The sequence below is a fragment of the Tamandua tetradactyla genome, chromosome 4 (assembly GCF_023851605.1).
Source record: "Tamandua tetradactyla isolate mTamTet1 chromosome 4, mTamTet1.pri, whole genome shotgun sequence".
NCBI lineage: Eukaryota > Metazoa > Chordata > Mammalia > Pilosa > Myrmecophagidae > Tamandua > Tamandua tetradactyla.
In genome coordinates, this window is record NC_135330.1 from 100,712,096 (window position 1) to 100,730,574 (window position 18,479).

The 18,479-nt window shown below is 42.4% G+C and overlaps 1 protein-coding gene across 2 annotated transcripts; it reads right to left on the minus strand.

Annotated features, from left to right (window-relative positions):
• Window positions 1-10,291: 10,291 nt before the first annotated feature.
• Window positions 10,292-18,267, minus strand: NHLRC3 (NHL repeat containing 3). Of its 2 annotated transcripts, none has more exons than XM_077158035.1 (7): window positions 17,828-18,267; window positions 17,342-17,494; window positions 16,910-17,057; window positions 15,822-16,022; window positions 14,368-14,534; window positions 12,579-12,691; window positions 10,292-11,897 (listed from the first exon to the last, which is right to left on the minus strand). In XM_077158035.1, the coding sequence occupies exons 1-7, from the start codon at window positions 17,909-17,911 to the stop codon at window positions 11,645-11,647; spliced, it is 1,119 nt and encodes a 372-aa protein (XP_077014150.1). In that variant the 5' UTR covers window positions 17,912-18,267; the 3' UTR covers window positions 10,292-11,644. The 2 variants fall into 2 exon arrangements, with proteins under 2 accessions (XP_077014150.1, XP_077014151.1); XM_077158036.1 differs by having other exon boundaries at window positions 14,443-14,534; window positions 17,828-18,260.
• Window positions 18,268-18,479: the final 212 nt, after the last annotated feature.

The window sequence follows — 18,479 nt, forward strand, 5'->3', positions numbered from 1 at the left end:
CTCACCTGGTCACAATTATATGCTCCCAGTCCTCCTTGCCCCCAGTGGATAATATGCATGGCCCATTAGAGGTTCTATACTAATCTCCTAGGTAGAAACAACAGGTAACGATTTTAGCACCTTGATGACTGAGAAAAACAGATTTTTATTTCATGTTATAGCTCTGGTGAGGGTTGAGGGGCTGTAGCCGCAAAGCTGCCATTGGACAGCTTCTGCAGAAATCCCCGCCCTGCCAAAGGGGACTGCCACACTCAACAGGGGCACTGCAGGGCTTGAGGGACTGGTTGGCACAGTGGGCAGGGGCCTCAGTTACCATCTCCATGCAGATCAGTCTGAGTCGAACACTGCCTTTTTCCCTCTATTCCCTCCTTTGGGGTTAAATCCTGATTTCCTGTGGTGGAGAGCTTCTATCTTTATGGGCTATTTACGCTTCTTGTGCAGTATGTAACTGCCTTTACACCTTCCAAAAATGACACCAACAGAGGCATCTCTGAATTGTACATGAAGGAAAGGCACTGTTTATTCTTAGAAAACGAACAAACCCAAATGCATGGCGCTGTCATAGGCTCTTCAGGCACACAGAGTAACCAGACGTCCTCCAGTGGAAACCGAGAGAGGAGAGAAGCAGATGGGGAGCCGGGCCGCATGCTTGCACCCTCAGCCTCCTGGCCCTGGATTGAATAATACAGGGACAGACACCCCCACCCTGCACCCCCATGAAAGGGCCCGAGGGGCCTTTCCCTCAGGGCTCAGAGGAAGAGTTATGGGGTTAGAGCTGATGGCTCCTAATTTCTGCCATACACTAAGACCCTAAAGGTACAGGTGAAGACATGAGTTAGCAGTGACTTTAATTCTCTGCTTTGGAGAACGAGTCGATGCAGGTTTGCACAGTTTGACTGAGATTTATAGTAAACACCACTATGTTTTCATTTCTGACATTTTTATCCCTCTGCCTCAAGTTTCTTGCCTGTAAAAGCATACAGTGGTGTTGTGAGGAGGGGTATCCTTGTGGAGAATAAGATGGGAAGGTGCGCATGGGGTGAGGACTTGGGGAGCCCATGAAACTTTCTTCCTCCACCGTGTGTTCTCTCTTTCCCAGCTCGGTGGAAGGTACTTAGAGCATATGGCAAACGAGGGCAAGCTGCCCCTCCCTGTTCCGTGGACTCCTATCCTGTCTTTCCAATTTTTAAACTCTCACTTCCTCTAATCTTTCCTTCCTCAAATTTATTTCTCATCCCAGAGCAAATGGGCTCCAATTTTCCTTGTCACTTCACTTCAGTTGCCCAGAGTTCCCGGGAACCTCCTCTACACTCAGCCTGAGACTCATTTCACCATCTGACCGGTCTTGAACGTGGTCCACTGCTGGCTCAGCCTTCCTGAGCTCCGTCCTTGAGCTTCTATTAGTTACCCTCTCCTAGATGGCCTACACGACAGACATCACACCTAGCAGTGAGTATATGCAGATGAAATAAACACCATGGAGTTAGCCCCAATATCTATTGGGAACATAGAGGTAATTGATTAATTCTGCCCGAAACACTCAGCCCAGTCCGTGAGCTCAGAATGTTTCTGGAGGCCAAAAGATGACACTTTCGATAGTCAGGGGTGGTGGCTCATAGCAGAACATGCACGGAGGGGCTGACCATCATGCTTTTGTTAGCAGCTGTGTTCCAAACGGACAGGAGCCTGAGCCAGCTACAGGCTGCGGTGGCTACAGCCGTCAGCCAAGCCGAAGTCATCAGGGGACTCAGACTTGTGCACAGTCATTCAGTGCCACAGCTCACAGCTGATTAGACCAAAGAGGGCGCTGGCCACACAGTACAAAGATCGGCTGGGCCTGGGTCCGATGGGGAAGCAGAAATGAAAGGTGCTGTCTTCATCAGCAGGCTGGGTGGCTTTACAGAAGGCAGGGTTTCATAAAATCTTAGAATCTCACTCTTGAAAGGAAATGATTGTCCTCCCACCTTATTATTCTGTATTAAAGGAAACTGAATCCCTGGAGAAATGGAAATGAATGATCTCAAATCCCATCTTGGCAGAGCCGATTTCTTGCCCATCCTCTTTACCTCACCCAGAACAGGTCGGCGTACGCACCTGCCGGGCTTCTCTGCAGGAAGCTGCTGCTGAATTCACTCACCTGACATTTCCTGTCCCAAAACGCTGTGGCCCAGCGACTGGCACGCCAATGGCGGCTCCAACGCTCAGCACCCTTTCTGCCGCCTGAGGCTTCTAACACATTTGCTGAACGACACAGCATTCTCCTATACTTACAACCATTATCACATATACAATAGAGGAATATATAACCACCCAGGCAGAAGGAAGAGCTATGTGAGAACACCCAGAAAGGAGTGCTATAGTTAAAATGCCAGGCAGCTTCAAGAGGGGACATCTACGTGTAATTTTTCATTGTGAGTTCTGTCTCCCTGCTTGTGACCTGGATGATGCAGGAAATGTCAGAATTCTGTTTAGAGCTGCTATAGGCACTGGCCAGCTGGTAGTGGGAGCAGCCCAGCTCTGGAGCTAGAAGAGCTCCAGGGAGACGCTGCTTTCAACCTGCTCAGCATTGGCTCTGCTTCCTCCCCAAAGGAGGATGCCAGGAGCTCTGGGAAGGCTGGCTGTCAGGAGCAAATAACTAAGGTATGAAAAGAACCTGGCACAAGAGGTCTTTTACTGAGGCTCTGTTCCCTTCGCCTTTTCTTTGTGAGGGTCCGTGACTGCTTCTCCTGCTTGGATCGGCTCCAGTTTTCTTTCCTTCCCAGGGCCTGATCAGGGTGAGATGTGGGAGGCACTCAGCTTGGGCACAAAACTTAAGGGGCCTTCAAAATGAAATAATCTGTGGTCTGTGGGTTCAGTCCAGTAGTTTTGTAAAAAAGTTGCTGTGACAAAGCCATGCCTAATCATTTGTGGATTGTCTACAGCTGATTTCAAGCTACATTGGCAGAGCTGAGCTGTTGCAACAGAGATTGTAATGGCCCACAAGGCCTAAAATACTTATTATCTGGCTCTTGAATGAATAAGTTTGCTAATTTCTGATCTATGTGGTTTAATTTTGTGGCATAAAGTTTTTCATAATATTTCTTTACTATTCTTCTCAATTCCATGGGATCTATGATGATAAACTCTCTTTCATTCCTAATATTGGTAGTTTTTCTGTTTTTCTTGATCAATATAGCCAGAAGTTTATCACTTTATTGATCTTTTCTAATAAGAAACTTAAAAATTTTTTTTTGTTGTCATAATATATACATGCCATCCAATATTTCCCATTTTAAGCACTTTCAAAAGTATGGCTATTCAGTAGTATAACTATTGAAAACTCTCACCAACGTCCATTACCTAAACTTTTTCATCATCTTAAACAGAAACTGAACCCATTAAGCAATAATTCCCTCTTCCCCTCATACCCCTGCCCCTGGTAACCCACTATCTGTCTCTATGAATTGACTTATTCTAGCTGTTTCGTATAAGTGAGATCATACAATATTTGTGTTTTTGTGCTTATTTTACTCAACACGATGTCTTCAAGTGCCATGGAACTTGTAGTATATATGGTTGAATAATATCCCATTGTGTGTATATACCACATTTTGTTTATCCATTCATCTGTTAATGGATGCTTGGGTTGCTTCCATTTTTTGAAATTAGGCTACTGTGCCTAATGCTGATATGAACATGGGTGTACTACCATCTGTTCTACTCCTGCATTCAATCCTTTTAAGTATAAACCAAGACATAGGATTTTCAGATCTTGTGATAATTCTATGTTCAACTTTCTGAGGAATTGCCAAGTTGTTTTCTACAATGGCTGCACCATTTTACAATACTACCAAAAATGTATAAGGTTTTAATTTCTCTAAATCCACTGATCCTTATTTCTGTTTTTTTTAAATAATAGCCATCCTAGTGGGTGTGAAACAGTATCTCGTCATTTTGATTTGTCTTTGCCTGATGACCAATGATGTTGAGCATCTTTTCATGGGTTGATTGGCCTTTTTTTTTGTATGTTGTATTGTAGGGGCCACATTTCATTCTTTTTCCATGTGACTATCCCGTTATTGCAGCACCATTTGTTGAATTATTACTATTATTATTTGGGGGGTAAGTGCCTGGGCCAGGAATCAAACCCAGGTCTTCCACATGGCAGGCGAGAATTCTATCACTGAAATATCCTTGCACCTCATTGGCCATTTTCAGTACCTTTTTGGAGACATACCTATTCAAATCCTTTGCCCAACTTTTATTTTTGTCTTTTAGTTGTTGAGTTGTAGATTACTTTGTATAATTGGGATATTAAACTCCTATCAACTGTATGATTAGTAATAATTTTCTCCCATTCTTAGGTTCTTTCCACTTTCTTGATAATGGCCTTTGGCATACAAAAGTTTTTAATTTTGATGCTCATTTCATATTTTTTTCCTTTTGTTGCACATAATTTTATGTCATATTGAAGAAACTGCTACCAAATTAAGGTCATGAAGATTTCCCCTATGTTTTCTTCAACGAGTTTTACGGTTTTAGTCTTATGTTTAGGTCTTTTACCCATTTAAAGTGAATTTTTATGTGTAGTGCGAGGTAGAACTTCTTATAAAAGCGAAGTGGGTTCAACACACCACTTTCTCTTTAGTTTTTCTTGGTTATAATTACTCCAGTAGGGACAGGGAAGGAACCTACCTGTGTTGTTTGTACTGTGGCATGGTAGTCCAGAAACTCAATTTGGTGGAGATCAAAGAAGACTTCTGAGAAGATCCCTGATCCTTCCTGCCTGTTGCCTTCCCCTTGGGCTTATAGCCACACAAAACCTTGACTCTAAACAGCCTCAACTCTAAATTTCTACAGGAAAAAAAACGCACTGCTTTAGAAGATGGGCCAGTGGCTGAAGTTCCAAACCCACAGGGATGGCCACCATCTCGAAAACGTGGAGACTGCTCTTACGTCAGTGAGATGGTTCAATTCTCAACTAGCTGTTCTTTCGTTTTAACGTAACACCTGGTATAATCCATTAACTTTAACACAACACCTGGTATGACCCATCCTTTCTAAAGTAACACTGGTGTGACTCTTATCAATAACGTAACACCTGGTATGACCCATCATTTTTAAAGTAACACCTGGTATGACCCTTATCTATAACATAACACCTGGTATGACCCATTACCTGTGATGTATCACCTAGTATGACCCATTTTACCGTTAGCATAACACCTGCTATAACCTTTGAAAAAAGACGAAGTACCGCAAACGGGGTGACTTAAACTACCAGAATTCTCTGAGTCTGGCAGCTGGAGTCCAAAATCAAGACGCTGGCAGGGCCACACTCCCTCTGACATCTATAAGGAAGAATCTGTCCCATGCCTCTCTCCTGGCTTCTGGACATGGCTTGCCAGCAATCCATGGTGCTTTTCCTTATTTCTGCCTGTATCTAATTCTCCCCTCCTTATAAGGACACCAGCCATGGTGGATTAGGGCCCACCCCCCTCCACAATGAGCCCATTTTAACCTGCCCAGTTCCATCTGTAATGACCCTATTTCCAAATAAAATCACATGCTGAGGTGCTGGAGATTAGGCTATCTTCTGATAGGATACACTTTAAATGAGAACAGCAGCGGAACCCAAGGTTTTCCTTTATCTTTGGCCCACAAGTCATCATCAAAGAACTAGGATTCAACCATTACAGAAACAAAGTGAAACTTTCCCAAGGACATTTATCTACAGGTATTCTATTGCTATATTTATAAATTATAACAAATGCTAAGAACATATTTAAAAATCACAAGTTGCTATCAATGAGACACAAGCATCAAAAGCATCATGCATTCACAGAAATATTTTAAAAATCCCCATTGGTCACCCTTGGAGGATGCAAGGTGACTTATTATTTTGGAAACGGTGGAGAGAGGGAAAGGATAAAGCACTCATCTCACTGTGCCAAGACAAACTGTACCTGAGGATGACCAAATAGATGATAAAGGGGAGTCTGCTTTTAGAGAAGTACTCTAGCTAATGACATGAAGAAGGAAACGGTAGAATTAGAAAGCAGAATCAAAATTTTATAATTCCTATAGGAATAATAGATCTATGGAATGACTTATAACCACTTGTGATTTATAATGGTGCTAATATTACCATTATGTGTGCCCGCTATCCTAGGAAGCAGGCTTGTCAAAAAAAAGACAAACATGAACTGGTGAAATCCCTAACCGCCATTTCACAGGGAATACAAGGTTTTATTTAAATATTGGTTCAAACAAGTAATTTTAAAAATATATGAGAGAATAAGCTCAATTTGAACAGTGACTAGATGTTTAATCTTGAGGAATTCCTGTTAATTTTGAAGGTAGGTCAATGGTAGCAGTTACATTTAGAGAATTAATCATTATCTTTGAGAAATACACATTATATATACATCTCATATCTATTTTAACACTTACTAGGGAAATATGATATTAATTGGTGAAGAATAAAATCAGAATACGGATGTTCTATATCACCACTGCATACAATTATATATATATATATATCATATCTATTCCCTAGTAAGTAAAATCAGAATAAAAGAAGGATGTTCTATATCACAGCTGAATCACGGTGAGTCCTAATCCCACACTGGAGGCTTTATAAAGAGAAAGCCAGGGAGGGGTGGGGAGTCAGCAGCACCTGTGAGGAAAGGCTGGGCATCACCAGGTGGCAGGAAGTCCAGGGAACTCAGGATTGCTGCAGCCTGAGCACTGAGCGACCCCGGGGGAAGCCAGTCTTAAAAACGAAATGATGTTAGGGATTTAATGCAAAATAACCTGTGGGGAGGGAAAGTCTGCAGGGATATAGAAACAAGACTGTCCATGAGATGATAATTATTGAAAATTTCCATAATATAAAGCTTAAAAAAACTGAGGTAATATTATTCTGCATAAGTTTTATTGACTAGGCTTTAAAATACAAATAAAAGTACTTAAGAGTTTAAGGTTTTAATAATACCGATAAAATTAATTTATATAACAAGGATTAATGACTCAAAGTAAAAACGGTAATATTATAGGGAGTCAAATTTTATCATGAATAAAACATACAAAAGTAATCCATTTAGTGGTTTAAAGCAGCATCCACACTACTGATGCGCCCGGCCACAGTGTAGACAGACACCCCACTGCAGGGAACGCTTGGCAGCTCTGGTTGTTTCAGTGCCAAACCATCTCGAGTGTTGAGATGTTTGAATAATTAGTGCAAATATCACTGACAGTGCACACAAATAATCTATGTGAGATAAACTTTGTGTTCAGGCCTGAGCTGTTTGCATGAAAATTATTTCTTCTTAGGGCAAAAAAAAAGCCCTAAAAGCAGCACAGACATATTCCGAGAAGTGAGCTGATAAAATACATAAACACATACATATATTCAAGCTTTTGGAGAGAGTTTTTGCTTAGTACATCACAGACTGACTTCACTTTCACCTGGAAAATATTTACCGGCAGATTCAATAATGAGGTATTTCAATGTTAATGATAGTTTTTACTCTGAGGCTAGTCTGAAGCATGAAACACTGTTCTAGTTTGCTAAAGCTGCTAGAATGCAACACACCAGAAATGGGCTTTTTTTTTGGTATGGGCAGGCTCCAGGAATTGAACCTGGGTCTCTGGCATGGCAGGTGAGAATTCTACCACTGAATCACTCTTGCATGACTCTGGACTGGCTTTAATAAGGGGATTTATCTAGTTAAAAATTTGTAGTTCTTTGGAGGAAAGACAGCTAGCTTTTAGGTGAGTTTCTGTCACATGGGCAGGCAAACAACATCTGCTGGCCTTCTCTCCTGCTTCTGGGTTCTAACAGCTTTCCTGGGACTATTCCTTTTTCTGCATCTCCAAACATCTGGGCTGAACGGCTGAGATGAGCTGTGCTGAGCTGATTGGGCTCCCTTCTGACCTCTTTTTTAAGCCTCCAGCTAATTAAATTCAACTTCACTTATTGTGGAAGGCACGCCCCCGTAGCCAGCTGCAGATGTAATCAGCCAGGGATGAATTTCACACGCTAATGATTCAAGTCCACAGCAACAGAACGGGCACCATCACCTGGCCAAGCGACACCAGAGCCTACCACAGTCACACTGCCAGAAGGTCACACTGGATAACCCATGACCATGAGAAGGCAACTCATACCGATGAATAAGGAAATTGAGGGAAAAATAAATTATTTGTCATCATTTTGAAAACCTAGAGTAACCTACTGTGCTATCCAATACAGTAGCCACATGTGACAATCAAGATTTAAATTAATAAAAAATAAAGCTAAAAATTCAGTTCCTCAGACCCATACAAGTCACATTCAAATGCTCATGAATGTGCATTTGTGCACGTAGTGGACTGCAGAGCAAAGAACCTTATCACTGTCACGTCCACTGCGAGTGCTGAGGACCAAGCATCCAATCAGTGGTGTGTACACCAACTGTGAACAGTTATTTATCGAGCTACTGGCTTAAAGGCCCTGCCTCCTCCCTCTATCTATGATGAATTTCCATGCCATGTTAATTTATTTGAAGAACTTTGTTTCATCTATAAGGACCCATACAATGAACAATTGAAGGGTTTCATAACAGGAAAAAAGTTTTTGTATCCTAAACAATGGATCTATTTCTTTTTATCAGATGAGATTATTTATTCAGATTTCCTTCTTTGCCATGGCTACAAGTAAACACAAAATTAATGTACTGCTTAACTGGTATAACTATTATTAACCCAGGTTTTGAACAAATGTGCTTCCCTTTTCTCATCTGTTCAGTTTTTTACTTTACCCTTTGTATCTTATGGTAAGCAACTGAAATTCATTCTGGAGGTGGGAGGAGCATGAATGGATTATATGTAAGTAGAACTTTACTGCCCTCTTTTGATACAAGAATAAAATGCAGCAAAAGTTCCAAGCGAGACACAATCAAGTACAATTTTTTTAATATAACCTATAATATTCATTACATCAACATATGTACACATTGATACTAAAATTCGTTTTATAAAATTTATTAATTACTCTTGATAAGACTCCAAGAGAAAAAAGAAAAATTGAATATGGAAATTACCAACACTTACTAGGGAAATATGGTATCAGTTGAAGAATAAAATCATAACAACAGAAGGATGTTCTATATCACCACTAACATTCAACAGTTTTCTACAGCGTAACTAATTCAAGAAAAAGAATAAAACACGAAACAGAATATCAAACAAAAATATTGGAAGAGGCAGTGCTTTAGTTTCCCAGGCCCCTAACACAAATAGCCCACAAGGGATGGCTTAACAACGGAGTTGATTAGCTCGCGGTTTGGGAGGCTGGAGGCTGGCTTCCCCCCAGGGTCGCTCGTGCTCGGGCTGCCTGCGACAATCCTGAGTTCCCTGGACTTCCTGCCACATGGCCATGCCCCCTCCTTTCCTCACAGGTGCTGCCGACTCCCCACCCCTCCCTGGCTTTCTCTTTATGGAGCCTCCAGTGTAGGATTAGGAATCACCCTGATTCAGCTGGCCACACATCTTGACTAAAAATACCACCTTCGACATGGCCTATCTACGACAAGTTTGACCCAAAGGAATGGGATTGAGATAAAGAACAGGCGTTTTCTGGGGTACATAATTCAATGTGCCACATGCAGTTAGTTATCTTTAATTTTAGAGGGGTACACCTAGAAAATCTACATATCCATAATACAGGCAATTAAAATAAGGAGCTTATTAAGGGGAATAGATATGAGATATATATATATAATTGATAAGCTTCTCTATACCAATGTAACTAATTATTGCAGTTATAAATGAGAATAAATCCTATTCTAATAACCACAATACTGCCTTTTTTTCAAAATCTAACTTTGTATTTATTTATAGAAAATATAACACTTTTCTCATTCATTTAGCCAGTCAATCCAAAGAAAAAAGTGAAATACTATATTACACGTATGTTAAAAAAATTCTTTTACAAAGATACACAAAAAACATATTTTCAGCAACTTTTTAAAAATCTGGTATGAAACAAAGGTAAACAAAGCATTTCAGAAATGACAACATTAGTTCACCTATCCTGTGTTCCTTCATTTGCCCTTCTCATCCTGGCTTAAAAATAGAACAAACGCTCAAATTACTCTCTTTAATCCAAATCAATGTACTGTATTAGCAAAACTTCATAAAGTCCATGAGGATATATTTTGGTAAAAGCAGTAAATACAAAACTATAGCAATTCCTCACAGCATTTGCAAACGTGGAAAGACAATGAGATTTCATTTTGTTAAAGAGAAATCAAGGCACAGCGCTTCGTCACATTTATAAATGGCCCTGAAATACAGGACAGGTTTCCTGTTGGCAGATTTACCTTCTTAACTGCATTTAGATATGACCCAGGCATTAAAACAAGTAGGGAGTTACTTGAAGTCTGGAAAACAGACTCCAGCCGTGAAACACAACTTGAGATTGATGCATGTCACACAATTTACAGTATGAACTGGGAGAGAGGGAGAGTAATGCTAGGAAAGGGATCATAATACTCAAAAGATTCAAAAGCTCATAATATGGCAAAGTTCCTCCCAAACCTAGCGGAAAATAGAAAAAGTAAAAAAAACAGTCTTCCTTGGAAAGCCAGTATTCAGACCAAGGGAGGAAAAAGATGTGTAGAAATGGACAGGAAATTATTCACTTCAGTATCTCCAAGTGTTTGGCACACATTTCCAAAAATATATATAATTCTCCCGATACTTTCTTGAGGTAGACAAATATTAGGGATTAATTGAATTCATGTTTAAAAATGTAAGGAAGAAATAATAAGAAGCCCCTATTTGTAATGCCTATAAAAACATTTAGATTATTTGGAAGTATCCCTTTCAAAAAATGCTCAGATTCCATTTCATTCCTACATCTAAAGGTCGATATTAAGTATCTTTTGCTGAAGAACCAAAGCCAAGTTAGGGTTTTATTAAAAAACCCACCAAAGTTCACAGCAAGTTTAAAACGTTTTATCGTGTCCACACCAGGCTGTTTCCCTCCGCAGCCGCACCTCAGCTGTTCCAGTCCTGGCCCAAGCCCTCCCCTGGAGTCCTCCCGTCAGGGGCAGCGCATGCCTCTTCCCAGAAGCCGAAACCCACTGCCGCTGCCACTGCATCGGCTCTGGCTGCATGCTCGTCTCCCACCAGAGTATAAGCAAGAAAACCCATCTTTCATCTTTTAATCTCCAGGACCTAGCACTTAGTGGGTACACAAATTAATAAATAGGACATCTGACTCATTATTTCTCTAGCAGTAAATTTTCTTAGGTGAAAACACTGAAGTTTGTAGTTCTTCACGTGAAATTCAATCAAATATCCTCTAAACCTATTTTTGCTGCCATTTTCACCAGGAAGATCAGTATTCCAGGGCAATTAACCAGTTAAGTCCCTCTTTTCAACCTCATTTTTTTAAAATTACATTTATTTCATTGAAATATCCTTATGCATTTACAAGTAAAACTAAGTCCCAAGAAAGGGAACCAAACATGATTCTTAATGATATAAAATCAAATCCTTCTGATACTAGATCAGGTAAAAATAAAGAAACATATTCTTGTACCGAAAGATCAGTTAAGAATTTAACAACACATCTGAACTCTGAACTTCCCCTTGAAAGATCTCCAGGAAGAGTTCATGAATCCAGTGAAGGAAAATAGCTATTCAAAGGGACATATTTTTGCACTTGTTCTGCTCCAATTTCTGCGACGTAGATGGCTCCAGTGCTCCTGTCCACGTCTAAGAGATGAGGTGACACCTGGTCTGCGAGCTGGACTGTACTGACCACGGAGCAGTTGCCAAGGAGTCCGACCGGGGGCGCAGCCAGAAACAAGAGCCTGCCCAGATTCAGCTGGGCCGAAACCACATACTTCCCATCAGGAGTGAATCTGCAAAGAAAGACACTTTGTAGGCTAAACTTAAGGTAAATAAATGTCTATTTATGAAACATTTTTATCCCCTATAGAGCTGAATAAGTTGGCAACTAACACATGCTGAATGGTTTACTTAACGAGAGTTTATATTTTATCTAATGCTGTTTATGTGATGACAGACACATCTAAAGTTTAGCTTAAGTTTTTTAAAATATCAGTATTAGAGTACTACACAAAATGAAACTAATGTGGAACTGGTGGTAGGCCGAGTCTGACACTATAGAACTCAGACTTTGATTTTTGGTCTATATACAAAAATTAAAAATACACCTCATCAAAGGCCCCAGGAGAGTTCTAGTGTATGTCAGCTCCAATACATGGAGACTACCCTGAACGGTGGACCCCCATCCCCATACGCCGGGCCCAGCCTGATAAGTGGACCCCCACCCCAATACATGAAGTCCACCCTGACGCATGAAGTACTGGAGTGGAGCCCTACTCTGATATGTGGGGTCCCGTGATACATGGGTCCACCCTGATGTCTGGAGGCCTCCCCGAGGTGTGGACCTCCACACCTGTAATGGAGCCCACCCTGAAATGTGGGGCCAATTCACCGCAATATATGGGCTCAACCCCCTGACAATAAGTAACATAATCAAATAAAACAAGTATTGAACAGTAAAAAGACGCAATTACCGGACTGCAGAAGGTCCCTCTTCTGTGAAACAGTCAGTCCAGGCTCCTAACCATTCCCCAGTGTCTTTATCGAACACTTGCATTCTTTTATTTCCTCGGTCAGCAACCCATACCTGAGAAACACAAAGAAGTCCTTTGGAAAAGATCCACTAGTGATGTGAAGAAAAAAGAAGGGGCCGGGGACAGAATGAATGTCTTCATTAGTTTCAATACAAGAGGCCCCCAGAGAAGCAATCTAAGCCCCATTTTCAGATAAGGAGACTGAGGGTCTAAGAAACTAAATAACTTGTCTGAAGGGAGTTTACAGTAGGTTAAAGAGCCACAGTGTGTCTCAGCCATCTATCACAACCAAAGCCTAGTGCGCTCTTTCCAGTGAAACACTGGAGGACTCTACCATAATGCAGAGAATTAAGGGATTCTCAAAATGGCAGCCTTCCTTTCTTCCTCTAACAAGCATTCACCTGTCGAGTACTGCCCTATGTCAGCTCCTGGCCTGGCAGTAAGACAGCGGCAAAGAGCAGCAGCCCTGCTCTGGAGCTCCGGCATTCACACTGTAGTGTATAACAAGGTGCCACCAAAGGGCCACCTACGGAGGAAGCTTGGGAGAGTACCTGGTGAGCACCTGGGCCTACTCTAAGCTATACAAGTCCTGAGGTCCTGTTCTAGAGCAGGAAGGCAGGTTCTTCCTAAATGGCATTTCCTATCTTCAATGTTGGCAACCCAGGACACACATGAAGAGAGCTGTTTTTTTAACAACATGTAGTTAGGGTTACAGAGAAGATACAAGACAGACTGGGGTGGGGGAGGGAGCCTTGCCTACTTCTACCTCCCGCTTCAGGTCCTCTGGATTTCCTGGATTGGATTAGTGGATTCAGGGACTACTTCCTCAGGGTAACTTTAATTATTGCTTTATCAATGGAGAATCAGAGAGTCACTGAATTCATCTTCAATCAGAAAAAGGAGAAGTGATGACACTATTTTAGAAAGGTCGTTGACTCTTACGTAAGGTAATTTCTCAAGGCTACTCCCTGACTAAGAATTCTTTAATAAGGATGGGTTTGTTTAAAGATTTTGAGAACTCAGTCTCAGACAAATGACCAAGAAGGAAATACAATTTAGGCCCTAGGCCTGAGTAGCACTTTAGGACATCAGCTTTATCTTTCCTATTCAACTAATCTTGACCATGGGAAATCCTGTTGAAGAAACATCTTTAATTCTAGAACTAATTAACTTTTCCTATAGGGTTTCAGTGATAACTAAATGAGTTAATCATGTAAACTTCTTAGAATAGTTTCTTTCAGTCAGTGCTCCACATTGTTACTTAAAAAAAAAGCACCACATGAAACCCCTATTGTTATACCAATAAAAACATAAATGTGCAGAAATTAACACACAGTCTTCATCACTGAGTGATGCCAAAGTACAACCATGGCCTCCGAGGCCTCTGAGGAGGATGGTGTCACTGTAGAGTACACAGGACCTGGTCCGAGGCCCCAGTGTCCAAACCAACCTGTCTCTCCCATCTTTCTCTAGAACTGCAAATATAAACATTCGTAGAACAGTTTAACTAGTGAGAATGCAGCTTTGTTTTTCCCAGTTAACTTTATCTACCTTCAGTTCCATTATTTATTCCCTTTATCCCTAAAGTGGTATAGGGCATCTGTCTTGCTCATTTCTAAGTGTCTGTGGGAGCCCCTTACCACAGACCCCAAACATTTACAAAGGAGCATGCATGCACACCCAAGCCCAGAGGGAGTGCCTAGACATACCCAGATACACACACACACACCTTCACACCCACTGAGACACACACATGCACATCTCCACATGCAGAGCCTAAGACAGGAAGGCGCTGCATCTTTACCCGACCAACAGGATCAACTGTAACACTGTGAGGGATGTTGAACTGGGCAGGCCCTGTCCCATTCTCTCCACGCAGCCACAGCACTGCAAAATCTGCAAGTGGTAAAAGAAGAACATATAGGGTATCTCATGCATGTTTACACAATATATTTTGTGATATAAGTTACAGCAAAACAATTCAATTATACCTCCAGTTGTCTATGCTTTCTGGCTTCCTGTTTTATACTCATCTGCCTAATTTTATGCTCTACCCTTACCCCTGCCCCCCCAAAAATCTTGTTCTGCTTCAAGCAATTAATCTATCTCTTTAATGATGATCTCCACTAAATTTTTTATCCTTCCCTCAAAATCATTATGTTCAGGATTTTTACCATTCCTTGCCTCAAACTGGTTCCCCTTTCCAAACTGTAATTTGGTGTCATCATTCTTCTGAGGCTAAAAATTCAGTCAGACTTTACTGTCTCCTTCATTATCCACATTCAGTGTTTCCTAAATTTGCTTGTTTCTTTCTTTCCTACAATTTCTTGGAGTCTTGCTGTATCCCCACCCCACCTCCCTTTAACTATATAACCCACCAAATTCGGTTACTGGGACAAACTGACTACAAAGCCCTTAAATGACAGTGAGTTCTCTCCAAATATTTCCTGTCTCGTAAAAGACCTATGCTTCTGTAATATTGTTTTCTTACTAATAAACATCAAGGACTCTTCACAAGCAAAAAAATGGCTTTAAAAATCCTTACAGAAGCTTTCAAAGACACCCCAATCTTATTTCTACTATTCAGAAAGTGCATTTTCAGCTTCTTTCCTAGAAGTCATCTAATCACCACCTCCAGGCCTCCTGGACAGGCTTCCCTCCCCTCCCTTCTCCTCCCACCCAAACCAGTTTATCCAAGAACTACTTCTTTCAAGAAACTGTGCCCTACTTGTCCAGCCCATACTGGTTTCTTCTTCACTTGGTTCCCGTGTTATCTGTATTAGACCTGCGCCTAGAATATGACTGAGAACACACAGCAGGGCACTCAATAGACACCTGCTGGTTCACCAGCTTGTGGGACACCTTGATTCTGCGGTTCCAGGTTCCTGATTTCCCCATCCTTAACTGGACCGGGTACCCACTCATCTCCGGAGCCCAGTGTACACTCACACACTGCCTCCAGTTCCCAGCCTCAGGTAAAGAGTAAGCAGGCCTGTGATCAGAACCATTCTTTGTCAGCCATTCCACGCACCTGCTTTCTAGTTTTTTCCTAGTTATACACTTGAGTCCTGTACACAGAGTTTTATATACAACACAGTCAAAACAGTACACAAAGCATCAAACAGATTAAACTCAACTTATGAGATAATATTCTAAAGACATGCAGAAAATTAAGCCATGTACCTTGGGACAGCTTGAGCAATCTGTTATTCAATCCTCCATCTCCATCTGCAATGTATATATCTCCTGTGTCCTCTACATATAATTCTGCAGGGTTATCAAACTGCAGGGGATTCAAACCAGTGCCTTTTTTGCCTGGGGTACCCAAAACTTGAACAAGGTCACCAAAGGAATTGTATTTTTTAACAGTATGGCCATAGGGTCCTGTAGAGACAAACACACACATTTCACAAATAGAACTACTGTACAAAAATTCACATTTTTTCAAATAAACTGGGTAAAAATTTAATAGGCTTAAAGTCCTGACTCATACAGAAGGCTCATGATGTTAACTGTATCATTTTCATCTTGAATCTTATGACTGTGAATAAGCACTTCTTAAAAAAGGAACTCAAGAATAACAACTCATATTTGAAGACTTATTTTAGACATTAATGTACAAACTCAAATTTCAGATTAGTGAAAAAAATATCTATAATACAGTTTTTTTAAAGCTACATTTTCTCCTTGTCTAAGCACAAGTAAACCAAATGTTTTCTCAGAAATATGTGCATTTTAATTTACAGCTCTGAATAACATTTTCTAATATTCAGAGCTGTAAATTAAAGTGTGCATATTTTTTCCCAGCATATTCTACTAAACTATTTGACAGAAGGAAGGTTTCAGACATGCTACAATGAGTGGGATGTCAGAAATATTAACACTAGTTTTTGCAAATCTTTGCACTTTGAGCAATGAAACAGTTACGGTTTCTTAGCACAATCTCTTGAAAGAAAACTGGCTGAGGAAAATACAGAGGTAAGGATTCCATTCATTGCCTTCACATTTTACAGTTAACCTAATCTGAGAAGAGTAACTGTCACTTTAAAGTGGAAAAGTCCCCTTACTAAAGGTAAGATCATAATTATATGCTCCTTTTTAAACTTCTTGATTCTGGAGAATGACAAAATAAAGATTTTGGAAACAAGACTTCATGAATCATTAGGGAAATTAAGATCAGACGCAGCAACTGATTTTAAAATGTACAAGCAAGAACATGGGCAAATACGTGATTTCTGGCAACATAATCTAATAGCTATTACTATACATACCACTTCCTACATCTGTGATCCAGAGAGCCTGCTCATGTGAGGTGCTGGCTGCGAACATGCCATGAGGTGTGTCAACCGTGTAATTCCAGGCTCGCAGGAAATATCCGTCCTCTGAGAACACCAACACCTTTGGGATGCTATCTCCTCTCTGAAGTATGCAAAAGTAACTCTGTAGGTAAGCTCAGTTTTAAGTAAAAGCAATCCTTATTTTGGCAGCAAAAAAAAAAAAAAAACACATTAAAGGTTAACTGAGAAATTTAGTAACATTTAAAAGGCAACAATGTTAATACCTATTCCTACTCAAAATCAAAGTGATTACGTGGAAGCAACTCAAAGACAAATCCCACAACTACCATGGCACAAATGCATCTGGTTTCCTAGTACAGTAAAACGGGAACGGCTGTTTTCTTTGAGCTTCTAACTTATACTCACTTGCGCTACGTAAACCAATCCGTTGAGGGAGTCAACCGCCACACAAAACGTTGCTCCAGTAAAGTATTCCGAATACTTAGGCCAACCCACATCCAGCCGATAAAGAGTGTTTTTAGTGCTCCAGGAAACAGGAAGAGCGAAGTTCCTTAAAATCTTAAATAAAATCAGAAGACGATTCAGTTTACTTTAAAGGCTTTTTTTCCTTTCTTTCTTTTAAGGCTCTTTTCGGCATGCCTTGACACAGGTTTGCTGGACTGGCAACGACTCCCAAGAAACGGGCTTGGACGTCCACGGACCAGGTCCACCAACTGGGGAGTCTGCCAATTTGGGGGGCGCCGTGGGTGGGGGAAGGAAAGAAACCCAGGAGGAACGGCGGGGCGGCACCCACGGGCTCCTCAGCGCTGAGACAGGCTGGCCCGCGCACGTTTGGGCCGCGCCGGGTCCCCCGGCCGTCCCCGGCCGCCCCCGCCCCTCGCCCGCGCTCACCGGAGAGCCGCAGAAGCGTGAGTGCAAGGCCAGGCAGGCGAGGAACAGGCCGGCGCCCGCCGCGCACACCCAGGCCCTCGCCATCGGGAGTCCGGGGCAGGGAGACTCCGGGAGGGCCGGGACGCTGCGGCCGCGGAGCCGGGCAGCCGGGAGACAGGGGAGCGGGCGCGCAACGACACCCGGAACCGCGGGCTCAGACCGCTCAGCCCCGCGCTCCGGCCCGCCCCCTCGCCCTGCGCCTCGGGCCCCGGGTGTAGGCACCGGTAGCTATGCCTGAACCATTTCCAGCTCATTTTCAAAAAATTCAGATTGAGCCCCGAAACAAAACACACGGAAACCGAGTCTTGATACGAACTGCAGTCGGTAAATGACTGCCGGGCTCTGGGCAGGCCTCGGCCGCGCCCGATCCCCAGGCACTCAGGCAGCCGCCGCGGGCGCCTGTCCCCACCCCAGCACACCCTCCCCCTGGCTCGCAGGAGGGCGCGGTCCCGGCGGCGGCGCAGTGCTTAGGTCACTGGCGCGCGACGGGCGCTGCGGAAGGCCCCCGGGAGCCGGTGGGGGCTGCAGGGTAAGCGGGCGTAGTGCCGGGCGCGGGTGGCGCTGCGGTGTGCGGGACCCCCCTTGCTCGCCGCGGCCCCCTCCGCCCGGCCCC